This window comes from Ambystoma mexicanum, chromosome 8 (genome assembly GCF_040938575.1).
Source record: "Ambystoma mexicanum isolate Mex_15411 chromosome 8, UKY_AmexF1_1, whole genome shotgun sequence".
Classification (NCBI taxonomy): domain Eukaryota; kingdom Metazoa; phylum Chordata; class Amphibia; order Caudata; family Ambystomatidae; genus Ambystoma; species Ambystoma mexicanum.
This window is the reverse complement of record NC_090929.1, coordinates 383,576,622-383,603,913: the sequence shown is the minus strand read 5'-3', so window position 1 is coordinate 383,603,913 and position 27,292 is coordinate 383,576,622. Positions and strand designations below refer to the sequence as shown.

Below are 27,292 nucleotides of genomic sequence, written 5' to 3'. Positions count from 1 at the left end.
GCACCACCAAACTCTCCGAAGTGGGGTGCCTAGACAAGTAGCAGGGGTCGCTACTGGCTGGACGGTATTTTCGCAACAAAAACATGCCCACTGCTGGGAGACTCTCCGGAGCAGTCCAAGCCGCTGCCGCCGCCCTTCTCTGCAGGGCCATATGAAACGGCAAAGCCGGGTCAGTGGGGGGAACAAGATCAAGGATGTATGTGAGATCATCCTGAACGAACTTCCCTGGGGAGCAGACCAACCCAAGTACTCGGTGACCCGAGACATAAGGCGCCGATATGAAGAATCGGCATGAGTGCCAGGCTCTGGCCTACAAAGCTCCACTTCCGGAGAGGTGTCCAGTCCACTGGCATCATGCAGTGACTGCCTCAGGTCATCAAACTGGCTATGGCCCGAGATTAGCTCATCTGGAACCGAAACCAGAACCAAGCCGTCATCAGAGCCTTCATCACCCTCTGAAATGTACTCCAGGCGGGGAGAGAAAGACCCCTGGGGACTAAAGCAGTGCCTGACCTTAGCCAGAGCCTTCGTAGGGGCTAATCCTGTGCCACGGGGCCCCTTCGACACCACCGCCTCGAAAGGCGTTGAGGGCGCCGAACAAGTCGGCGCCGGCATCGACAGAAAAGGCGTCGACGTCAGCTGCAGCGCCGCCAGCATCGGCGGCGTCGACACAGGCCCCGAAGCCGGAGCTCCGAGCGTGTCTCTCGACTACCTAGGCGCCGACGACCCCCTCGGAGGCAGAGCCTCGAGAGAAATTGTCGACGACCTCGGCACCACAGGCGTCGACGTCTTCTTCGAAGACGGCAAAGGATCACACGGTCTCGAGCGCGTCGAGGACCGGGACCTGGAACGGGCATGGCGAGAACGGCTACCCTTGTCCGAGCGGGACCTCTCCCGCGAGCCGTGCCGACCACCCGAGCCCGAAGGCGTACGAGCGGTGTCTCTCGACCGGTGCCGACCGACCCCACTCGGAGGCGCGGACGGACCGGTGCCCTGCGATTCAAGAATCACTAGCATCTGCTTCCCGAAGGAAGCCCATTCCTTCGGTGTCGCTTGCATGGAGGGATAAGCGACCCACCGACGGGCGGAGTCCTCGGAAGAGGACGGGGAAGGCGACCAATGCCGGCGCTTCCGGGAATGCCTCGAAGAGGCGGAGGAGTGACGAGACCGACTCCTGGAAGGAGACCCACTGGACTTCCGACGATGACGCGGAGAGTCGCCCCTCGAGTCATCCGTCGAAAGCCCCGCAGACCTCGACTTCCGGGGCTTAGACACCCGGCCTACCGACAGCTTCTTCTTGTGTTCCCGCAAGGCCTTTGCCATGAGCGACTGGCAGTCGACACAGTCGTCCGTATCGTGGGCCTCCCCGAGGCACCAGAGGCAGGCGTCGTGACCGACATCTTGGACCCATAGTCCCCGCATTTCTTGAAGCCCGGACGCGGGGTTGAAGACGAAGTAGACATCGCCACGAACAGGTCTTCACAAAAAACCGAACAGGTTCAACGAACCGAGAATTAAAAACAGCAAACTCCAACGAGTCGAGGCGTACTGAGATTCACGAAGCGAACACGTTCGCGGAAAAAACGGAACTGAGGCTATGGGCGTTGTGCATCCTACTTATCACATCGGGTGACGTCGGCCGTCGGAGGAGGTCCTCGGTGACGGCGCATCGACGTCATCGATGCAGGACGCAGACGCCAAAGATTTTCCGAAGCAGCACAGCTGTGGACATTACCTGTCCTAGATATGGAATATGCCGGGGGACCCAATCCCCTCGAAATTAGTTTTTGGAGGCTGCAGTTTCACAGTCAGAAAATGTGGTCTTTGATTGAAGACCCACAATGTTGCCTTCAAATGATCTTACCACTAAACTGGAATGATAACTGATCAACAGCCTAACATGCATACTAATCTACTAATCTGTCTACACAGAGCATGTAAAAGCTTTCAACCAGATAGGTATTTTCCGATCGAATCCCTTTGGATTGAAGTGCTCTCATAAGAGCAACACTTTCCTTTTACTACTGCCTTGCTAGAAAGGTTTGCAGTTGAAACCAAAAATGACATCTATGGCATTCTCAAGAATCAGATTTCTAATCACAAGCACAGTTATTTTACAAGAAACTGTAAACAGAACTAAAAAGGTAAAAATAGTGGTGTTCATATACATTGTCAGAGGCTGTGGTCCTGCTTACCTTTAATTTTTCATACTTCTTGGTATAGGCTTCCATAGATTCCCTAATTTGATCTGGAAGCTCCAACTTTTCTTCTTTGAGGGCAGGCCAGAATTCACTAGAAAGAATAACCGCTACCAGGTTGAAAGGGGGCTTTTCTTCCTCAGGCAGCTTATTCTCTTCATCTCGGATATTCGCATTAATACGCCGAGAGTCTGCCATGTCCTAAATAAACGCAAATGGAACATTTGTTTCTGCAAATCGGATCCCATTTTCAAAAGAAAGTTATTCAAGCTAACTCTGTTTCGTGATGGCTATAGGAAATGTCTAAAGGCAGAGAAAGGAATTAATGTTATGCATTGGACAATTCTTTCTGAGAGGGAAGAAATCTCCACAGCACCGCACACGAACACAAACAAAAAGCACCCTTTGAAACTCTTTTCTATCACTCCTCGATGGCTGAGGCAGCTAAAGACCTTGGCAGTCTACGGCGACAAAATAAAGATATAGCATTATTGTCAACTGATTGCAACAATGTGTATGAGGCTTCCATTGTGAACATCTCCCCACATATACAATTCTTTTTTTACAGGCACTGAAACTTTCTACAATATGCAGTTCACCCGATTATCCTTTATGGAAATCCTCCTCCCCATAACAATCGCAGGATCTCTAAGAAATGTTTGTGTGGCCTGCAATTACAAACTGTATTCCGCTACTTCCGTTAATCAAGAGATATAAAAAAATACACTTCACCAGTTCAGGTGGCTATATCATGTTGTTTGGATTACTAGAACAGGCTGTTCTTGGGTTACTACCATATACAACAAAATCACTTCAATTAAACACCAGGCAGCACACGTCCTGGAGAGAAAAAGGTAAATGTGTATTTCATTACTCCTAGAAAGCTACCTATTCAAGCCCATTTGTTAGCCTGTTAGTTTTAAGGTGTTAAGCGGAAAGCACAGAGTTAGTGCAACTGAAGGCCCCACTACCTTTGGTGAAGTCGCTAGATGTCATGCAGGAGCCTTCACTCCAGATATTGGAAAAGAATGCCTAATACAAGGACCAACCAAGTCTTTGGAACAAAACCCAGGGATCCTCATCAACAAGAACCCTCGAGAACCGGCTTCAATATAATTATTTGCGGTTCTGTAGCACGATACATTTAAAATAGACCGGCTAAACCCAGTTTGAAGTCTGTTCTCCTTCCTACAGTTGAACCAGTATCTTGATGTTTGCCTCTAAGATGGATCAATGAATTCCAGAATCTTTGAAACCTGTTCTAATGCCCCTTTTATTGCCATCTATTTGATCTTATGCAGTACTTCAGAGGGTGAGCACATACAGCACTTTCTTCCAAAACTAAACCTGTCAAACTTACTACCCTTATCACAGAGGCAAAGATACCAAGGCTCAGTGCAGAGACCTCTCTTGTAGCAGTGCCAGTCTTTTTTTTATTGGTTAATATCATATTCAACGTTAACAATACAAAATGAATAAAAGTACATTGTACATGTATATATGCTTAAATAAGTCATCTAAAACAGCTGACAACTATGTAAGAAAGTTTTTAAATGTCGAGTCAATACACATGTGCAAAAAACCCAAAACAGCAAGTTGTCTAACTTCAAACAATTGATAAACCGCACCACAGCTGGCGCTGCAAAGGTTCTATCTATGTGAAAAGACCTCATTATTAAGGTCTCATGAGAAAAAGGCTGTTTTTCTTTCGATCGTACACCGCAAGACCATAATAATGAGGTCTTTTCACTCAGAACTGCCTCTTATTTTAATTTTTTACAATTCAGGGGGGTTAGGGTAGTTTCACCCCACAAAGTTCCCTTTTGGCTCCACCCGCTCACTGCTTTTCCCCACTATTACCTCACCCCTCTTCCCCCCACTCAAAACTCCCCTAATCCAAAACACATACATACACACAACACACGTTGTCGGCGCTTTCGCACTCTCGTGTGCGACAGGGGCGCAGAGAGTTTAAGTCTCCAGCTACAATTATTGGCCCATTGCAAGAGAAACCCATCCACTCCACAATAGAATCAATAAGCGCATACAAAACTGTATCTAAACACAGATCCCATGTGCCAATATATATTGATTAACAAAGCTTTTCGACTTCCAAATTCTGATTGAAAAGACTAATTCAACAGGTAAGGCCCTTGACAGAATGCTAAGTTCCCTTAGGTCAGTTGTACCTTGACCATACTTAATTATAGTCAAGAGACCCCCCCCGATCCCCACTAGTCGACCAACCAAACCAGGGTTTGCAGAATGAAAACAAACAACATACCCATCCAAGTCAGGACGATGCTTCAAACCAGGACTCTTGTATCAAAATAATCTTGTATTCTTTTAAATCCAAACAAAAGGTTGAGCTAGTAAAAAGAGGAGTATGACCTCAGGAATTTCATGAGGCCAATGAACAAGTTACTCTCTTACCTGGTAACGATCTTTCGATGGGATGGTCCGACGACGTATTCCATATCTATGACAGTAATAAACACAGCTGTGCTGCTTCGGAAAATCTTCGGCGTCTGCATCCTGCGTCGATGACGTCGATACGCCGCCCTCGAGGTCCTCCTCCGATGGCCAACGTCACTGGATGTTATAAGTAGGACGCACGACGCCCGTAGCCTCAGTTGTAGTTTTTTTCCCAGAATGTGTGCCACCAGTCTTCTGCCAGTCTGACACACAAAGCCTTGCGGAAACGTAAGCTGCAATCGCATAAGAAATTCTGTAGAGGGGAGGAAGGGAGGTAGCGATATGGAATACGTCGTCGGACCATCCCATCGAAACACCATTACCAGGTAAGAGAGAAACTTGTTCTTCGAGGGGATTGGGTCTTCGACGTATTCCATATCTATGACAGACTCCCAAAGCAGTACCAATGTAAGGAGGTGGGAAAAGAATTTAGAAAACAGAAATTTAGCATGCCCAATCAAATTGCGGAGTAAAGGACCGCCTTGCCAAAGGCCTGATCCTGCCCCCGGATAGAATCGAGGGAGTAGTGACGTACAAAAGTATGTACCGAAGCCCAGGTGGCTGCATCACAGATGTTACGAATAGGAACACCCCTCTGCAGAGCAGTAGAGGCAGCCGTATCCCTGGTAGACTGGGCCCGTAAGCCGACCGGTGGGTCCGTACCCGCCAAGCGGTAACACTCAGAGATAGCCAAAATAATACAGCGAGACAAAGTCTGTTTCGTCACAGCTTGTCCCCAACGCTTTCCAGCGTAACCAAAGAAAAGCTGATCGTCCACTCTGACCCAGGACATGCATGAAATACAAAAGCTTAACGCTCTCCTAGGATCAAGCCTATGGAGCCTCTCCTCTTCCTTACCAGGATGCGGAGGAGGATAAAATGCCGGAAGAACAACCTTCTGGCCTAAATGAAATTCCGACACCACCTTTGGAAGAAAAGAAGGACGAACTCTAAGGACAACCCTGTCCTTATGAAACACAGTGAAGGGTGGCTTAACTGAAAGTGCCTGTAACTCACTCTGCGAGCGGAAGTGCCCGCAACTAAAAATACAGTTTTAAGAGTTAACAGTCTCAAAGGGCATGAATGCAAAGGCTCAAACGGAGCACCCATCAGAAACTTGAGAACAAGGTTCAAATCCCAACCGGGCACCTGGAAAGGTGACCGAGGGAACACATTAGTGAGCCCTTTCAGAAACTGAGAAAGTAAAGGAATTTTAAAATATGAACACTTCAGACGAGCGCTTAAATATGGACAGCGCCAATGGTACCCACTTGAAGGCCCTGTGGACCAAAGAAAGCAAAAAAGACAGAACCATGGGAATGTCACATGCAAAAGGATCCACATTCTTAACCCTGTACCAGTCGCAGAACCTACGCCAACGGCAACGGTACAGGGACTTAGTTGCGGGCCGTCTGGCCGAGAGCAACACCTCCATCACGTCTTCAGGGAGGTCCCAATCCTTATACCTCAACCTTTCAGAAACCAAGCGTAACGGTTGAGGGATCTGACTTCTGGATGGAGAACCTGACCCCCCTCCCGTGAGAGCAGATCGTCTCGGTAGGCAAGATGACGTGGAGGGCAGATGGACAAGTCGAGAAGGTCCAGGCACCACGTCCTCCGGGCCCACGCCGGAGCAATGAGGATCATCCGGGAACCGAACCTCCGTAACCTCTGCAGTACTTGCGGGATGACGGGGACTGGAGGAAAAGCGTACAGCAGTGGGAATGACCACTCCACCACGAACGAGTCTCCTAAGGATCCGTTTGGAAGAAATTCCCGCGAGCAGAACCTCTCGCACTTCCGGTTGACACTGGAGGCGAAAAGATCCACTTGAGGGGTCCCCTAAAGGGCAAAGATCTCCGGAGAATCTCACGAGCCAAATCCCACTCGTGAAAGATCGCGCTCTGCCTGCTCAGAGCATCCACCGTCTCGTTTCCGTCTCCTGCCAGATCAACTGCCGAGATCGAAGCTTCCTGTTGGATTGCCCAGAACCAGAGATGCATCGCCTCCCTGCACAGAGGAAGTGACCCTGCCCCCCCTTTTTGTTGAGGTAGTGCATGGCCACCGTGTTGTCCGTCAGGATCAGGACATTCTTTCCTCGCACAGTCGGCAGAAAAGCCTTCAGGGGTAGCCTGACGGCCCTCAGCTCCAACAGATTGATATGGAGTCTGGACTCCGACGGAGACCAACGACCGCTGACTGTCAACTCGTTGGCATGAGCTCCCCATCCCGTGAGGGATGCGTCCGTCACGATCGTCACCTCCGGCCAGGGCAGCCAAAAAGGACCCCCCCTCATAAGATTGCCCTCGTCGGCCCACCACAGAAGGTCCTGGGCGACCGAGGACGGCACCTGAACAGGGTCCGACATCCTGCCGGAGGACTGAGACCACTGGAGCTTGAGTGCCCATTGCAAAGATCTCATCCGCAACCTGGCCTCTGGCACCAGAAGAATGCAGGATGCCATGAGGCCGAGCAGTCTCAAGAACTCGAATGCTGGGAGACTCTGGGCAAGTTTCAACTTGCGCACCATCTGCTGAATGTGATGAGCCCTCACCTGGGGAAGAAAACACTGCCCCGGGGACGTGTCAAGCACTGCTCTGATGTACTGGAGCCTCTGAGTTGGTGTCAAATGGGACTTCTTTAAGTTGAGGGAGAAGCCCAGCTGGTGGAGGGAGTGGCAGTTGACGGACAGATGATCCAGAACTTGCTCGGGAGAGCACGCCCTGATCAACCAATCATCCAGGTAGGGGTAGACGTGAAACCCCCCTTTCCTGAGGTGCGCTGCCACCACTACCATGAGCTTGGTGAAGACCCTCGGGGCGGAGGTCAATCCGAACGGCAGGACCCGAAACTGAAAGTGCGAGTCGCCAACCGTGAACCTCAGGTACATCTTGTGCTTTGGATGGATCGGCACATGAAAATAAGCGTCCTTGAGGTCGAGAGACACCAACCAGTCCTGAAGTTGAAGGGCCTGGAGGACTTGAGAGAGAGTAACCATCTTGAACTTGTCCTTCCTGAGGAGTTTGTTCAAACCGCGCAAGTCCATGATGGGTCTCAATCCCCCGTCTTTCTTGGAAATCAAAAAATAAGGGGAATCCCATCCCTTGTTCCTCTCTGCTACAGGCACCAGTTCTAGGGCACCTTTCTCCAGCAGGGACTGAATTTCCTGCGCAGGGAGCGGATTCGGACACTTCAAAGAGAGATTCCCCGGTGGATTGTCTTGAGGCCTCTGCCGGAAAGGAAGACAGTAGCCATGGGTTATGATCTCCAGAACCCACACATCTGAAGTAATGGCGCGCCACTCTGCAAGATGCTGCGCCAGCCTTCCCCCAACCGGCGAACCATGGGACATGGCCTCATGACTGAGTTGAAGCGGCTGCAGCATTGCCTGATGGCAAAGAGGCAACAGCCCGCGCGGCCTTGGCACCTCGAGTACCTTGTTTTCCACCTCTGGCACTCCTACGGTGGCCCCTTTGACTGGCAGCTCCTCTCGCTTTACCAAAGGATGAGTAAAGGAAGGAACCTCCCCTCCATTGCTGTCCCCTAGGGCTGCAACCTCTCAAGGCTCTCGTCAGGCTTCCTGCCAAAAAGATGTTCCCCGTCAAAGGGCATGTTGAGGAGCTGGGCCTGCACATCAGGCGCAAACCCCGACTTCCGCAACCACGCAAACCTGCGTATCGCGGTGCTCGCCGCCATGGACCGGCTGACGCAATCTGCCATGTCCAAACCCGACTGAACGGCCTCACACATGACATCCTTGCCATCCTGAACCATGGCAAGGAAACCATCCCGTTCGTCCCCTTCGGGAATATGTTCAGCCGCCAAGGAGAAACAGTTCCAAAGAGTGTGCGTGAAACGTCACAAGGCACATATGGAGTTGGCCGCCTGAAGCGCCATACCCCCTGCAGAAAACACTTTCTTCACCCAGCCGTCAAAACGCTTGTCGTCCCTATCAGGAGGGATGGTAGGGTACGACGCCTGCTTTGCCGGGGCCGTAGCCGCCTGCACCACCAAACTCTCCGGAGTAGGGTGCTTGGACAAGTAACAGGGGTCGCTACTGGCTGGGCAGTATTTTCGCGGCAAACACTTGCCCACTGCCGGGAGACTCTCCGGAGCAGTCCAAGCCGCCGCCACCCTCCTCTGTAGAGCCATATGAAACAGCAGTACCGGGTCAGTTGGTGGACCAATGTCGAGGATATCCGTAAGGTCATCCTGAACAAACTCCCCCGGGGGAGAAGTACTCGGTGACCCTTGACATAAGGCGCCGGTACGAGGAGTCGGCAGAGTGCCAGGCACAGGCCTACAAAACTCCACCTCCGGAGAGGTGTCCAGCCCACTAGCATCATGCAGGGACTGCCTCAGGTCCTCAAATTGGCTATGGCCCGAGAGAATCTCGTCTGGCACCGTGTCAGGCACCATGCCATCATCAAAGCCCTCATCCACCTCTGAAATAAACTCCAGATGGCGGTAAGAAGGCACAGAACGTGAACCAAAGCCATGCTTGACCTTGGCCAGAGCCTTTCTAGGGGGTTCCACCGAGCCACGGGTTACCCCCGTCAACACAGCCTCGAAAGGCGTCAAGGGCGTCTAGTGAATCGTCGTCGACGTCGAGCGCGGCGTTGACAGCATCGACGGCGCCGACACAGTCCTCGAGGCCGTGGCCCTTAGCGTGTCCCTCGACGGTTGGGACGCTGATGGCGTCAACGACGTCTTCGAAGGCAAGCCTTCGAAAGAGTCCGTCGACGACCTCGGCGCCACCGGCGTCGACGTCTTCCGTGAAGACACCACATGTTCACACGGTCTTGAGCACGTCGAGGACCGGGACCTGGACCGGGCATGATGAGAACGATTTCCCCTTGTACGAACGGGACCTCTCCCGCGAATCGTGACGACCACCCGAGCCTGAAGGCGTGCGAGCGGTGTCTCTCGGCTGATCACGACCGACCCCACTCGGAGGCGCGGACGGACCAGTGCCCTGCGATTCGAGAATCGCCAACATTTTCTTCCCGAAGGAAGCCCATTCCTCCGGCATTGCATACTTGGTGGGGTAAGCGACCCGCCAACGAGCGGAGTCCTCGGATGAGTACGGGGAAGGCGACCGATGACAGCGCTTCCGGGAGTGCCTCGAAGAGGCAGTGGAGTGGCGAGACCGACTCCGGGACCGAGACCCACTGGACTTCCGTCGACGACGCAGAGAGTCGCCCCTCGAGTCGTCCATCGAAAGCCCCGCAGAACTCGACTTCCGGGGCTTGGACACCTTACCTACCGCTAACAACTTCTTGCGCTCCCGCAAGGCTTTAGACGTGAGCAACTGGCAGTCGACACAGTCATACGTGTCATGGGCCTCCCCGAGGCACCAGAGACAGGCGATGTGCAAGTCCGTAACCGACATCTTGGACCCACAGTCCCCGCACTACTTAAAGCCCGGACGCAGTGTGGAAGACGAGGTAGCCATCTTCACGAAGAAAGTACTTCACAAACACCAAACAGGTTCGAAGAACCGAGAAACAACAGAAACTCTAAAGAGTCGAGGCGCGCCGAGATTCCCGAAGCGAACACGTTTGCAGAAAAAACAGAACTGAGGCTACGGGAGTCGTGCGTCCTACTTACAACAGCCAGTGACGTCGGCCGTCGGAGGAGGTCCTCGAGGGCGGCGTATCAACATCATCGACGCAGGACGCAGACGCCGAAGATTTTCCAAAGCAGCACAGCTGTGGTGATTACTGTCATAGATATGGAATATGTCGGAAGACCCAATCCCCACGAATCAATCGTACTCCCAACACTAAAGACTCTGTTGTGGGGAAAGTGTGCTTGTTTTAGTACTCAAGGCCCCAGCTAGCCAGGACCAATTGAGGCTCCCACATTGTCTAGCACCCATTTCAACCGCTAATTTGGACCTCCCTACGAGTTACCCCTTCATCCTTCAGTGATACAACAACATACTTGCCTGCTTTAAAGTCCACAAGAGATTGCATCAACAGGCCATTGTTCAGGCAACTGTTGGCACTGTATAATGTCAAATCCCAATTGACAGAGGCATGGATTCCCTCTGAATTGTGTCAAAAACTATTCTGGAAACAATGTCTAAGGTTACAATATCAGTCCCAATAGAGTCAATAAACTCAACCCTTGTTTGTCCTTTGTTGAAATAGCTTCAAGATTCGGAACATCTGCGAATAAAGACAAGAGGTTGGACTGATTCAAGCGTTGGCTGTCTTCTTGATATTAACTTGCCAACAGCATACTGTTAGGATGAGTGTTAACTGCTGAATGTCTATAATTTGGCGAGTGCTTGAAATCATCCACTCCTGGCTTCATAACTGCTTCTCTAACTCTACTCCCAGTAATATTATGTGTCCCTGCTCCTATACCTTGCAGGATACTGAAAACAGAGGATCTGGCTGGTTCGTGTTGATTCTTCAGCCACCAGGTATCATTTGTGGTGACCTTGTAGATCGGGCCCCTCAAAACAGGATCCAAACCTGGTCCTCAAGTTATTCTCCGACTCATTTGACCTTTTAACAACATCAGTGTATAGCAAGGCAGAAGGTCCTGCACAATCGTGGTTGTTGCCTCTTTTGTTGTAAGCATCCCTTGAGTTGGTAGATATAGAAGCATATCCCATTTCAGGGGATTTGCTGCAGGGTATTTAGAAGCTACACTTAAAACACCCCCCCTGAGGAATTCCCAGGGATCCTTTTTAGACTGCCCATTCTAGGATCAGAGAATCTGTCATGCAGACTGTTCCGTATGCGGGTTCCCTTCACTCCGGTGCCAATGCCTCTCCAGGTTCCCGTCATTCCAGTCCCCCTTCTGCCCGTTTACCCTCACTTACCCAGTCAGGGCGGCAGCAGCGTGGTGTCCATCGGCAGCGCACATGGAGGCAGACGGGCATGGATGGTCGCCCGAGGTCCCTGCGTCCGTTTCTCCATTGGCAGCTGCCTTGGCGTCTTGCAACAGTTCGACGTAGCCTCCGGCCCAGCTTAGTTCTGCATCACGTGACTAGGAGGGGCCAGCCGGTGGTTGTTACCACGGAACACGTGATGTGGAAGTGCTTGGGGGGCCGTGCATCATGTGAGGCAAAGGCGTTTGATCACCTGACTACCCAGCACAGTTAAAAACGGCAATCACACGCTTGCACAGTGCTTCACAGCGGTTTCACTTTGGCACTGTTTGTCGTTATCGTACTTTCTTGATCACGGTATTGGACTACGGAGAGTTAAACAGATTCCTCTTGCCTCTTCCCTGGATTACGGTTTGCTTTTTGTTGCTTCTGGCCTTCTGACTCCTGGACAGCCAACTGGTTTTCCTTTGGATTATCCCTTGGACTTTGTTGTGCTCTTTGGCTTCTGACCTCGGAACTCTTTGGATTGCTTTTGGACTGCCCTGCTCCATTGTTACGCTTGAGCCCGCAACCGCGGCTCATACAGGTGTCACAGCGTGTGTTCATCCAGAGTGCTGATCAGTGTTTTCCACTGCTTGCTGCCGCCATTCACACACTGCTGGTGCCTGGAACGCCTCATGCTCTGTCTGTCCCAACATAGCGTATGGTTGACACCCCTTCCTCCTTCCACCTAGGTAAGCCCATTAGGTTTCCCCAGCATACATTCTGATCATTGTCTGTTCTTGCCATTGTGTTGTACTAAACCCTTGCTTGCCTTACAGCGGTCAGGGGGGTTTCCGGCGTTCCTGGTTCCTGATACTTCAGCACTCAACACCTGTGGCCTCAAGGATCGCACAGGGAGTTGTTTTAGCATCTGCCTGTGTGGTACTTGGGGACGGAGGTTTTCATAATCTTCACGACAGTCAAGATATAACAGACTGTGAAGCCTGACTTGTCGTCCGGAATATGGAGGCCTCAGCCAGGGACCCCATGGCCGCTTTGGTGCAAGCAGTTAGTGTCCTAAGGGCGGACATGGCTGCAGCCACGACGGCCATCCATCATCGCCATGACTCCCATCAGAGTGCACGCCACCGCCACCCCCTGCCAGCTGATCCTGAATTCGGGGATACAACACCCCATGCACCGGGTCCCTCTGGCACTCCATCCGCCCCCATACCAGTGGTGGTTCCTACCCCTTTCCCGTTAGCAGCCCCCGAAAGATATCACGGTGACCCCAGGAAGTTCCACACTTTTCTGAACCAGTGTAAGCTCCACTTCCTTTGCCGACCTCAGGCGTTCCCTGACTCCACCACCAAGTCTGCCTTTATGTTGTCCCATTTGTCCGGTGTCGCAGCTACCTGGGCGAGTCCACTGTTAGAAAACGACCACCCAGCCCTTTAACTTTGACCTATTGGTGGGCGAAATGTCCAAGGTGTTTGACACGAGGCACAAGGCCCAGTCACGGGATTTGGAGCTGCTAGATCTTGCCGAGGGTAAACAATCCCTCATAGAATACATAACTCGCTTTAACCAGCTATCAGCAGAGACCTCCTGGCCTGAGAACAAGAAGGGCGTGGTATTCTATAGGGGGTTAAGCAGCTCCTTAAAAGATGCTCTTTCGGTGGTACCTTCACTCCCGGCGTTATATCCCGATCTGGTCGACCTGGCTTTGCAGGTTGACGCTCGAAGAACCGAGCGGAGGGCTGAAGCCGGATTTTCTGGTGTTCATACTCTTCCCTCTATCTGAAGCACCCAGTGAACCCATGCAGGTTGGTGGGCTACGTAGTCCCATAACCAGCACAGAATGGGAACGTCGGAGAGTGGACAATGCCTGCTTTTAATGTGGCCTCAACAGACATTATGTCAAAGAATGCCCACGTCGCTCAAAGAGCAAGAACCAGGGTTTTCAGAAAGTTCGCCCCTGAAGCTGGGGGTCAGGGCGAGCACTCATCTGTCCCCCTCCGATTCAACTCCTTTGTTTGGGTCCATAAGACCCGTCATAGTCCATGCTCTATTGAAACTAAACCCTGACACCACCCACTCCGTTCAGATAGTTATTGACTCAGGGGCCACAGGCTGCTTTATTGACGTAATACTGGCCAATGCCCTCAACTTACCCCTAGTAACCAAGAAGTGCCCTGAACCAGTGCAAGCCGTGGATGGGACGTCGCTTGCTTCCGGCCCGATCAGACAACAGACCGCCCCTCTTGAGGTAGTCATTCAGGATACCCACAGGGAAACACTTACGTTCGATCTAATAGCCACACCTCAGTTCGGGGTCATCCTGGGTATACCCTGGTTATGGCAGCACAACCCACTTATCAACTGGGGAACTGGTCAAGTCCTTTTTGAATGTGAAGTTTGCCAACATTATTGTCTTGCAGAAATCGAGAGGATGCATACACAATCACAAGCACTAGGTGCGATTGCCCTTCTTGCTGTGGCTGAGGACAACGATTCACTTGCACCAGTCTCACATACTATCAGTGCAGTCCTGGCTAGCATCCCCACAGTTTATCATTATTTTCAGGCAGTGTTTGATGAAGGTTCAGCTGAGGGTCTACCCCCGCACAGACCATACGACTGTCCCATAGACTTGGTCCCCAATGCCCCGATACCCAAGGGTCTGGTCTACTCCCTCTCTCCTTCCGAAGACCTGACTTTGAAGGGCTACATACAAAAGGCCCTGCGTCTGGGCCACATACGGCCTTCTACCTCACCCGCAGCGAGCCCGATCTTTTTTGTTCCAAAAAAGGAGGGAGATCTTCGCCCTTGTGTGGATTACAGGCGTCTAAACGGCATCACGGTTAAGAACCGTTACCCGATTCCTCTCATAACCCCGCTCCTGGATCGGTTAACACATGCTTCTATTTTTGCAAACTACACCTCCAGGGGGCATACAACATCATCCGTATCCATAAGGAAGATGAGTGGAAGATGACATTTTGCACCCGACAGGGTATATACGAATATACAGTCATGCCCTTCGGGTTGTGTAATGCCCCGGCCACGTTCCAGCGGTTTATGGACGACGTGTTCAGTGACATCTTGGACACTCATGTCGTGGTCTATCTGGACGACATCCTTGTGTTTTCCTCTTCTCTGGAGGAACATGTTGTCCATGTCAGAGAAGTGTTGTCCCGACTACGCAAGAACGCTCTCTTCGCTAAACCAGAGAAATGTCAATTTCATACCAAGGAGGTAGAGTTCTTGGGCTTCCACATCTCACCGGCAGGGCTGAGTATGAATCAGTCCAAGATCCGTGCTGTCCTGGACTGGCCTGTTCCGGTCAATCTCCTATCCCTGCAGTCGTTCCTCGGATTCGCCAACTTCTATCGGCGATTCAATCCGGGTTTCTCCTCCACCGTGGCACCACTTACGGCCCTGACCAGCCCTCACGTTCCCTTCACATGGTCTTCCGAACAGCAAGCATCCTTTGAGTCGCTCAAATCCTCCTTCACCACGGCCCCAGTCCTTCAACACCCAGATCCAGAACTACACTTTGTGGTGGAGGCAGACGCTTCATCTTTTGCATTGGGGGCCGTACTTTCCCAACCCTGCCCGGCATCTGGCCATCTACACCCTGTGGCATACCATTCACGCAAATTCACCTGTACGAAATCACACTACACGGTCACGGAGAAGGAACTCCTTGCTATCAAAGACGCATTCCAAGTATGGAGGCATCACCTTTTAGGGGCTAAGCACCAAACTATTGTATACACAGACCATCGGAACTTGCACCACCTCGCTTCCCTCAAGTGTGTCAATAGCCGGCAAGTGCGATGGCGCGTGTTTTTTGCAGCCTATGAATTCCTAATCAAACACAGGCCGGGTGCGTCCCACGGCAAGGCAGATGCACTGTCCCGCTACCCTCGGGGGGTGTCCCTTCCGATCTTTCCAGAAACCGTACTTGATCAGGGCCACCTGGTTTGCATTTGCACACCCTCACAGCCCATGTTGTCTGCCATACGTCTCTGGGTTTCCCAACACCTACACCAGTTATCCGAGCGGGATCCCGTATATCACGACTGACTGCCTTTTGTACAAGAGAGACTGGTGTTGCCCACCAGCGATACCCGGAACCTGGCATTGGAGTGGTCTCACGACGCCGCCATCAATTGGCACCCTGGTCAACAGCGCACACTAGCCTTGTTGAAACGCTGGTGCTGGTGGCCGTCGATGAGACGCGATGTAGAGAACTATGTGAACACATGTTCGGTGTGCGCCCAGTGCAAATCACGGAGGGGTCGCCCGTTGGGTCTAGTTCAGCCCCTGCCTGTGCCCCTGAAACCTTGGCATACCCTCACGATGGATTTTGTTACCGATTTACCCCGGGTACAAGGTTACGACACGGTGTGGGTGGTGGTTGACTTGTACACAAAGATGGCCCGCTTTATCCCCTGTTCAGGCATCCCTTCTGCCCCCACTCTGGCCAACCTGTTCTTTAAGTCTGTTTTTTGTCTATTTGAGCTCCCTTCGGTTCTGGTGTCCGATAGGGGATCGCAGTTTACGTCCCGCTTCTGGCAAGCCCTCACAAAATTGCTTGGTATTGATGCCCGGTTCTCCTCCGCTTACCACCCGGAAACCGACAGACAGAGAGGGTGAACCAGGCCATGGAGAAATACTTACGTTGTTTGTCTTTACAGCACCAGAAGTCCTGGCTCAGTTTGTTACACCTCGCTGAGTTCGCATATAACAACGCTTTGCATTCCTCCACTGGCTTCTCCCCGTTTTATGCTCTCTATGGCCAGCAACCTCGGACCCTTCCTATTCCTGACCTTTCGTTGTCTTGTACTCCTGCTGCTACTGCTTGTGTTCGGGATCTTGCCACTGTTCATGCCCGCACTATTGCCCATCTGCGAGAGGCCCAGTCTTCCATGAAAGCGGCGGCTGACAAGAGGCGGGTTGAGGCTCCGGGTACCGTGAAGGGGACCGCGTTTGGTTGTCTACTCGTCACCTGCACATACCCGGTTGCTGCAAACTCCTCCCGTGTTTTGTTAGTCCTTGTCGGGTGTCCAAGGTCCTGAATCCGGTTTCCTATAGTCTTTCCGTCCGTGATACTTGGCGCATTCATTCGGTTTTTTACACATCCTTGCTCAAACCCTGCCCTGACCCTACCCGCATTGTCACACCTCCGGCCCCTGTGTCTGTTGTGGCCCCCGACGAGTTTGAGGTTAGCGCCATTCTGGGTTCCCGTTTCCTTAGGGGGCGATTGCAGTATCTAGTGGACTGGTTGGGTTATGGCCCTGAAGACCGCTCGTGGGTTCCTGCCCGGGATGTCCATGCCCCTCGTCTAGTCGCCCAGTTTCATCGGGATTCTCCGTCCAGCCCACGGGGTCGTGGGCCTTTGGTGGGGGTAGGGGGCTCTGTCATGCAGACTGTTCCATATGCGGGTTCCCATCACTCTGGTGCCAATGCCCCTCCAGGTTCCCGTCATTCCAGTCCCCCTTCTGCCCGTTTACCCTCACTCACCCAGTCAGGGCGGCAGCAGCATGGTGACCATCGGCAGCGCAAATGGAGGACAGACGGGCATGGATGGACGCCCGAGGTCCCCGTGTCCGTTTCTCCATTGACAGCTGCCTTGGCGTCTTGCAACAGTTCAGCGTAGTCTCCGACCCAGCTCAGTTCCGCATAACGTGACCAGGAGGGGCCAGCCGGTTGTTGTTACCACAGGACACGTGATTCAGATGCGCTTGGGGGGCCGTGTATCATGTGACGCAAAGGCGTTTGAACACCTGACTACCTAACACAGTTAAAAACGGCGATCACACACTTGCACAGTGCTTCACAGCTGTTTCACTTCGGCACTGTTTGGCGTTATCGTACTTTCTTGATCACGGTATTGGACTACGGAGAGTTCAACGGATTCCTCTTGCCTCTTCCCTGGATTACGGTTTGCTTCTTGTTGCTTCTGGCCTTCTGACTCCTGGACAGCCAACTGGTTTTCCTTTGGATTATCCCTTGGACTTTGTTGTGCTCTTTGGCTTCTGACCTCGGAACTCTTTAGATTGCTTTTGGACTGCCCTGCTCCATTGTTACGCTTGAGCCCGCAACCGCGGCTCACACAGGTGTCACAGTGTGTTCATCCAGAGTGCTGATCAGTGTTTTCCACTGCTTGCTGCCGCCATTCACACACTGCTGGTGCCTGGAACGCCTCATGCTCTGTCTGTCCCAACATAGCGTATGGTTGACACCCCTTCCTCCTTCCACCTAGGTAAGCCCACTAGGTTTCCCCAGCATACATTCTGATCATTGTCTGTTCTTGCCATTGTGTTGTACTAAACCCTTGCTTGCCTTACAGCGGTCAGGGGGGTTTCCGGCGTTCCTGGTTCCTGATACTTCAGCACTCAACACCTGTGGCCTCAAGGATCGCACAGGGAGTTGTTTTAGTATCTCCCTGTGTGGTATTTGGGGACAGAGGTTTTCATAATCTTCACGACAGTCAAGATATAACAGAATCCCACATAACCATCATGGAGCTCTGGCTCAATCTGCGTATCTACCGATGTGGAAGAATTACTCTAGGTGGAGTGTGATAGTTCATGCCTTTTGCAGTTTGCACTGCAACAGTACAGGAACACTTACACAAAGAAAAGATTGGATAATTGGAACCACAGGAAGCCAACAACCCTGGGAAAACACTTTCCTCTTCATCAATCACAGAAACCTCCTCTGGGAATAAAAAGTTGATTGATATTTTGGAAAAAGGCTGATAAGGAAGTAGTTTGATCTTTGTAGGGCAATTAGGCCTATTTAAAAGATTCTTGGATCGTGAGGTTCTGGAGAAATTTTCTCCAGGAGCTTCTATTTATCCTTTTCCCAGACGTTTTCTTAGATTTATTTTCTTAGCGAGACTGGGTGTTCCTGCGTTTAGAAATTGCTTTCCTCCCCAAAGGCTCGGCCATTATTACAGTCTCAACCGCTTCTGAGATAGATGGTAAGGTAACAGAAGAAGGCTTACTTCTCATTGGTTCCCCAATGTGACCCGCTGTTACCAACTTGAGAGTAGAGATTGTAGTTACAGCGGTAGCTCCGGAGCAAGGCAGATCCCTCTGTGTGGTCGACAAGCTGTCCGAAACCAAGATGATAACAGCTAATGCTTTTGAAACATCTCTATTTCCAGAGGAACTCTGTTGGTTGTTCTGTGTATTAATGATTGAATTCTGAAGGAGAAGCATGGCCTGTGATAAATCAGATTGGGCTGTCATGGGATTTAATTCTAAAAGAGATTTCAATTCTGTTTCATTCGCCATGTGAACCAATTTGCTTCAAATGGAATTAAGCATTAAAGTGTGAGTTTGAATTTCGTTTTCTATGTTTTCATATAGAGAAACAAACTAGAGAGAACGTAATTCAAAGGCATCAGAACAGTTTGAGCGTTACTATTGGAGTCCGAATTAACTGGGGAGTGACACTGTCTTCGCTGGCCCGGAAGGGGAGAAGATGTATATGAAGATGACTAAATATCACTATCGGAAGTATCCACATTCTTGAATATGGGAGGGAGTATTAGTGACATTGCATATAGAAGAGTATCCCAGAGTATTTTGAGCGTCGTAATCATGGCACAAACAGGAACTCTCAGCACTCTCACACGTTTTCATATTATGTAGTATTTCAACGTCTGTTATAGTTTGCTGCAAAACTGCTGTCTCTTCCTGCTGTTTATCAATGTTCTGCTCTTTGGATTTAACTTCTGTATAAACGTATAGTCTCCCAGAGTAGCTTGAGCTCGATTGAGTCTCGTAATCATGCCACATTTAATGTCCACCTGGTCTGGTTGGGTCATTTTGTGATGATATTGATATTCTTCTCTCCTTCCACTTTTCCTTTTATTCTATTGGGAGATTTTAATCTTCACTTGCCCTTCACACATGTAAACCTTCCATTTCTCACAGTTCTTGATTCATATTTCCTCTCTCCACTTCTTACTCATTTCTCTCATCTGTCAGGTTTGTCTCTTGATCGCATCTTCACTTCTCTTTCTACTTTTCTCACTGTTGCAATCCCGGTCAATCTTTCTGATCATCATCTTCTCTCCCTTTCAATGTATCCATCACCTGCAGTATCTGACCCATTCCTGTCCGCACATCTTATCGTAGACGGGATCTACATTCTTTTAGCAACCCCTTGTTTGTTTCATCATTTACTGCTATTCTTCCCTCTCACCCTTCCTTTTCTGCCATGCCTGCTAACAAGGCTGCTACTATTTTATCATCTTCTCTTATTTCCTCACTGGATGACCTTTACCCATTTTCTACTTTTTCTGTTGCTCGAAAACCTCCTCAACCTTGGCTTTTCTCCACATCTTTTTGTGCACTTCGCCGTCTTGAGCGTTGTTGGCGCAAGTCCAGGTCTGAAAGTGATCAGTTGTCTTACTCTTCCGATCATTTGCTCTATGATGGCTTTTTTCTTTCTGCAGAAACGTTACTACTTTTCTGAGCTTTAACATTCCCAGTCAACTCACCTTAAACGTCTATTTAAAACTCTTTCACATTGTCTTTCGCTTACCACTCCTGATCATTCTTTGAGTTCGACTTTGTATGCTTCCAATCTTGTTTTCTTCTCCTCAAAGGTAGCTTCTCTTCGGGCTGCCACTGAGTCGTCTATGTCTACTCTTACCATTATTGCTCCATAATCACCTCCTAATACTACCATTTCCTGCTTATCTTCCATTTCTAATGAGGAGATTTCTCTTGTCTTAAACCTGGCTCATCCAACTGCTTCCCGGGTGACCCTATCCCATCAGTTAATATTCCTAAAATGCACTTCCCTCTTGTTTCTTACCCAACTGCCTTCTTCAATACTTGTCTTCTGACATCTGTTTTTCCTGCTGCCTTCAAACATGCTTCTATTCTTCATATTCTAAAAAAACATTCTGCGGATTCTTCTTTGGCTTCCAACGTTCGTCCTATTTCTTTTTTACTATCTCTTTCTAAAGTTCTTGAACGTCTTGTCTATTCTGAAGTTTCTACTTCCGTTTCTCATAATTGTATTCTTCCTCGTTTTGAATCGGGATTCCGCCCTTTTCAATGGACAGAAACTCCTCTTGTCTCTGTTTCTAATTCACTAAGGAGAATTCAATAAGGGGAGATGCCTCCCTCTGGAATAGCCTCCCTGACGCCCTACGTCTTGAGACGTATGTGCTGAAATTCCGGAAACTCCTCAAGACCATCCTCTTCTCTTCCTTCTCTCTCCCACTTCCCTGCTAACCTAGTTCTCTGTCCTTTCCCTCTCTCCCTCCTATTCCTTACAGCATACTGATTGGCCACCTGGTGCACCTCAGTCTCTCACTGGTCCCCAGCACCCCGCCAGTCCTCTCTCGCACTTGCCTCAGGGTCCTACACGCCACCCACACTCAATGCACTGAGAAATTAACCCAAGAGAGTGTCTCTCTCTGCACTTACCCGTCTCAACCGACCGATTGCACTTGGTCCTTCCCTCCCTGTGGCCCTCGGTGCACTTGCAAGATCCGTACGCACCACGCCTGAAGATCGCCTGTCTGTTTCTACCCTGTCTTCAACCCTAATTGTACTGTTAAAATTGAGAAAAAAGCCATCAGGCCTATTTGCTATATCTCGTACTGTTAAATGTATTCTGTGCACTTACTCTGCCTGTGCAAGGCTATTATAGTCTCAGATTTTCAAGGGCTCTTAGCAACTGTTTTCTCACCCCCGCCCCCCCCCCCCGTGTTCCCACCCTCCTTGAGCGCTTTGAAGCACTTGGCTGTGTATAGGCGCTATATATAAAAAAAAATACCATAACATACCATTCTCTGCACATTAATCTAAACAGTCATCTTTACTTATTCTTTTAGATTTATCTGCTGCTTTTGATACTGTTGGTCACGCTCTGCTGCTTTCCTCACTCACTTCTCTTGGGTTCACAGGCTCTGTTCTTTCTTGGTTTCGATCCAATCTATCACAAAAGACCTTTTCGGTCTCTTGGGCAGGGTGAACATCTGATACCTTTCTGCTTGGTCATGATGTTCCCCAGGGTTTTGTCCTCGGACCATTTCTTTTTTCCCTTTATACTTCCCCTCTGGCTGAAGTTATTTCCTCTCTGGGTCTTTCTCACCACTTTTATGCAGATGATACTTAACTTTTTCTTATCTTTTTCTTCCTTCACTCATGAAATTCACAATAAACTTTCTACATGTCTAACAGCTATTAATACCTGGATGACGGAACACTTATGGGTATTAAACACTACTAAAACTGTTGTACTCTTTTTCCCTTCTAATACTATTCCACCTACTCTTTCTCTTTCCTCTATTTTCTTTCCTCCCTCTCAGCTTCCATATCTATACTACAGCTCGTAAACTGGGAATTTACTTTGATTCTGATCTATCTATCAAGCACCATCTCTCCATCTTCTCGAGCCTGTCGCTATCATTTGTACAACATCCATAGGGCTCACACTTTTCTAACGCTTGATGCTAGTACACTTTTGATCTCTTCAGTGATTTCTTCTCGTCTTTCCTATTCTCTTTATTTGGTCTCCCTCTTTCTCATCTTGAAATCAGTGTTCAATGCCTCAGTCTGTGTCTTTATCTTCTTCCTCCATGTGACTATTATTCCTTATCTTTCTAGTTTTGGTTTGCTCTCTTTTCATTCACGTCTAAAATGTAAATTTCTGTGTCTCATATATTTCTTAATGGTATTGCTCTGTGTTATGACAGTTTTTCTGAAGTCCAACTAAGGGCATAGTAAAACCATTCAAATGCGGCAGTACCAGACTCCACTCTTAGTATAAGGCTGTATGACCTGAGTTCATGGTATCATTGATAGAGCAGCCAGGATTATTTTAGGGGGGAGAGAGGGCTGTAGAATCAGTACAAATGACATTTTAATACAAATGGTCCAAAGAAACACTGGAACACTATGTATTGTAAAAAATAAATGGTTTATTTAAATACAAGTTGGCCCCAAAACATCTTGGGGGAAATAAGTACTATCACACATTATAGGTAATCACAATTATAAAAACGCAACACTATGCTTGAAGGTTCACAGACTAAAGCATAAACCTTATTTGGAACACCTAAGAGTAGTTCTAGGGAAGTCAAACATTTTCATACACATTCAGTATAGGTCACACCTATTCTTGGGGAGTAAAAAAAACAATGGTTATTTTCAGATTACATTCAGTAATTCAAGGGTAGTAGACCCTACCAGTTGTACCGTGACGCGCAGCACAAATCATCTCAGTCAACTGGACAGTATATGTGTTGTGAATAGTGGAACACTTTTTCTAGAGACAGTAAAAACCTATAACTACTTTTGTCATAACACACAGTTATACTAGGTGGGTAAAACCTAATGATTTAATACTCAATTACAGTTGCTTTTGAGATCAGTGAAACACAGATTGAGATAAGCAGTAACTCTAGTAACTTCTTTGTGGATGGCACACATCTAACTCAAGGTTAAGTAAAACCCATATACTTTTTCAAGGAGCAATCAGCAACTTGGGCAGGTATAAACCCAAGACTGTTTGTGTCTGTCTAAAACAGACCAGGGAAAGCAAAACCCAATGTTACACTTAATGAATAACAAAGTTATTCTAGGAAGGTAAAACCTAATGCAGATTTATTCTAGACAGGCTAACAGCAAGTCAGGTGAAGCAATACCCAGTTGGGGAACACTCATATACTTATCCTAACAGGAATAATACAGTGAAACCAACAGCATTACTTTTGGGAAGGGGCACAACCAAATCACAGGTGAGTAATATACCCTTACATCTACTTTGTTGGAATGGCGAAAACTTTTTAAGGAAAGAAAGATGTTACGTTTACTTTTCAATAGTGCAACACACATTCAAGGTAAGTAAGAACTTTTGTAACTGTTCACTCTCAAATTTACAGTTACCAACCAACCCTTTTACAAGTAAGTAACTTTTAAACACGTATTCTCTTTTCTAGGCAAAGGGCCCAATCCTTTAAAAGTCTTTCCCTTCTTCATGGAGGATGAGTGTTCTTAGTGGCAGAAGGGGGGTCAACTAGGGTCTAGTGTCCAACAGGCAGTGTCAGGATAGGTTCTTAAGTAGCAAAGGTCAGAGTTCCTCAGGAAGACTTTTCAAACAGGTGAGTATTTTACTTTAGAGTTAGTTGAGGGTTCAGGGGCTTCGCAGAAGACACCCTAGGAGGATTCCAGCAGTGAGACTGGGTGAATTGGATGAGAGGCCTCCCAATCACAGAAAACACCCACATCTACACACAAATCACAAGAGACTTACGGTAAGTACATACCCAAGCGCAAACAGTACTTGAGCAGAGAAGAAGATTTTGCAGCAGGACGATGTCAGGATCTGCAGACAAAAACCTGGTCAGTGGATTCCTTGTTGTGGTGACTGAAACCAGGACCCTGAAAGGGACTTTGCAGCAGGGATCAATGGGGAAGGCTCTAGGCAAGGTTTTCCTTGTGGCTGGATCCGGCTCTGTGGATTTGGTGCCTTTTTGAGGAGCACAGAAGAAGACAGAATATCGCTGGTTGGATTCTCGTCGTTACAAAGATCCTGCACTCTGGTGAGGGGACTTTTCGGAATCGATTGGTGTTTCTGGAGATCCAGCAGGATGCCCACAAAGTTTCAGCGAGATTCGGAATTTGGAAAAGCATGCACTGTACAATGGCTCGAGGTCCCAGGGTATTGACGTAGTGCAGCCCTGCAAGGTAGCAGCACGGCGTGGGATGGCTCAAAATGCAGGTCTTCTCGAGTCTAGTGGCTCTTGGTCGAGTCGTCGTTTTCAGAGTCCCAAGGTCGATTGGAAGGAACGGCTACTGCAAGCTCAGGTTACACAGCAGGCTCTCCAGTTGCTGGAAATAGTCTGAGCTGCTTTTCCTTCATCATCCTCTTCGGTTTCAGATCCAGTGGTCAACTTGTCTTCATCTTCCAGGTTCGGAGTATTTAACAGGAACTACAGCACAACTTCTGCATTCTCTCCCTGCATTTTACAAAAAGCGGTGGTCTGGTTGTCCAATCAGGACAGCCAGCCCCCCACTGATTCAGGCAAGGAGGAAGACAAAGGGCTGCGGAGTTTTGGACTCCTCCATCGCTCCCTGCCTTCACAAACAGACCGGAGCCTGGGCGGGGAGTCCAGGTGACTCACGCCAAAGATAAAAATCACACAAAGGAATTTCCTGCCCTGGATGTCAGGGGAAGGAAGAAGGAAGGACAATAAACACAAAAATGGCAAATAAAAAACAGACACGGGCCATTTTGGTAAAATTAGCACCTTTGGGTGCCTTTACTGCAGCTGTGAACACAGCTGCAGTAAAGTTGCACCGAATTAGTAAAAGGTATCACTGCAACAAGCCATTAAAGGTAAGCTTGTCCCTGTGTACAAGAGTGGCGGAACGTCCACTGATGGGCTGATGGGTCAGTGCTCGCCCTCTAGCACCTGTAAAACAAGATAGCTACACCTCGTGAGGAATGGGGGTGCAGGATTCACTTACTCCAACACAATTCAATAAGGACAGCTCAATAGTTTGGCAAAGGGAAGTCCGTTTAATGACAAGTACAAAAAACGGGGAAACAAATGGGAATCAGCAGTGTTGCGATTGCCTGTCTCGCTTCAACTTCCACGAACTTCATACAAACAGCAACTTTTATACTCAAAACTCGTCATCATTGACGTCTAACTCTACAAGTTTGTTGTGCAATATAATTGGTTTGAAAAGGTAACTTAAGTATAGGTGCTATATCTGTATAGGGTAACAGTGCATGCGGATTGGATAATTCTTATCGGGTGGGCGTCTACGCCCATCCCTCTACATCACACGTGATTGAAGTCACTACAAGTACGACATCCTATTGGTTCTACTATCTATAGGACCCTAGATACCTTAGCCCATTGTGATTGGGTAGGTTACACCCCTAGACATAAATCACCATTTTAATTAGCAGCATGCAGAATGGACACCTAGGTGCCTAGTGCCCCAAGATTCACCCTGCCTCCCTTCCATCAATCAGTGCTTTTAGGCTATGTGTCAATTAGTTGGCTGGGTATGGCCTCGAAACTGTAGCCTCTTATCTGTAGAAGTTATGGCATCCTTGGTTCTGGGTGACATCAGACGTTGGTAACTCCGCGCCTGGCTGGTCACATGTCCGTTCACCGTGAATCTGCTTCAGTTTCCAGCTTTACGTGTATTTGATTCTTCCTTAGCCTCGCCACCTGCCTGGGCCCCACTTATCTTGACCTTCACGGGGCAGGCTGGTATGCTCTGAAGTTTCGATTCTCCAGCGTTGCCGCTCTCCTCCCTTCCTTAAGTTGACCTCGAATTCCCAGGCGTGAGCTGCTTCTTTGCTGAGTTTCGATTCCGCTCATCCTTCTGGCTCCAGCAGGAATATGAAACCTGGCCTGGTAGGCCTCGGGCCGCCTGGGCATACTTCTGCTTACAAAATGGAGTCGCACTTGTATGATGTGCTTTATTGAGGTAGATATATGGTAGGTGCTTGCCGCTCTATTCTTCTACTAAGCATTGCAAGCAGTACTGTTTTCTTAGCTTCTTGCGTTCCAAGCCTATTTACACGTGTTAGCTGGTTGGATACTTCCATCTTGTTTTACGGTAATGTTTCCTTACGTTTCAACATCGTCTCTTCTCCTGCGTCCATTACATCTATTTTCATAGCTGCTCGCACTGGCGTGTGATCTTTGATTGCCGTTTTCGTTCATCCGCGAGTCTGTCCAGGCCCTCGTGTCATTTCCACTGGCCATCCATTAAGGCTCTTTGGGTCTCTTCGTGGACCGCCTGTAGATACTCTTCATTTCGTGTCAGCTGCTGGTACGGTTGTCTAAGAGGGTACCGTGCAGCCCACGGTTGTCTAGTTGAGGGTGCTTCAACAGGTATTGCTCTTCTGATGTACACTGGGCAGAGCCCAAGTGCAGCTCTCTGTTAGTTCTTTTGCTCCTCATACGTCACATATCTTGGCGAGTACGTTCCTAGTACCTCGAAATGGGGGGCAGGGGTGCAGGCCACGTCTGGGACCTCCTCTACACCTGTAACAGAATTGTTACAGTTTTAGTGTGAAAGGGGATACATTGTATCTCCCCAGCACTCGACATAAGGTGGGGTGTGCTGGTTTCACCAAATAAAATGTAAAAGGGATCCAAAGATCCTTTCTACCCTTGGGAAATGTAGTTCTCTCAAGGTTAGCCAGAGAAAGTTAAAAGGGGAGCCCCTAGGGCAACTCAGCAAACAGGCACTTATTGCCAAAATGTTGTCAAAAAGGATAACTTAAAAAGACACTAAGGAGAGTCTAAAAAATGACACCCATAAAAAGAGTAAAAGATTCTGTGAGTGTGGAAAAAGGTTTCCACTCACAGAGGTATAAGGAAAAATAATCCACCAGTAAAGCAAAAAAAGTTCTGTGGTTGACATAGTAATGGTAAATCTTCCTGACCTATGAAAATCATGCCTAACAACTTTCTTTCTTCTCTGGTATCTTTTTACACTCTGACTCGGTCTCTCTGCTCCCAGTTTCAATTTCTTCTTGCAGTTCCGCATCCTACCTGTGCTATGTCCCGTTTTCCATCTTTTTCATTACTCGCAAAATGCAGCTGGAATTCTCTTCTACTTTCTCTTTGCGCTATTTCTCTATACTCTCTATTTCGCTCCTCGCTAACAGCCCATCTTCTTGATATTGATTCACCCGGCTGAGTGCTTTTATTGTTACATGCATTTTCATTTTTATTGTACTGTTTTTTATTAACTATGTACAGTGCTTT

The 27,292-nt window shown here is 49.0% G+C and overlaps 1 protein-coding gene across 1 annotated transcript in view; it reads right to left on the bottom strand.

Moving 5' to 3' along the window:
- Positions 1–27,292, bottom strand: part of ANAPC2 (anaphase promoting complex subunit 2) — a 649,174-nt gene that overhangs the window by 141,280 nt on the left and 480,602 nt on the right. Inside the window, exon 10 of the mRNA XM_069609853.1 lies at positions 2,196–2,399. Coding sequence (XP_069465954.1) covers positions 2,196–2,399 — 204 coding nt within the window. The remainder of the gene's footprint in view (positions 1–2,195; positions 2,400–27,292) is intronic.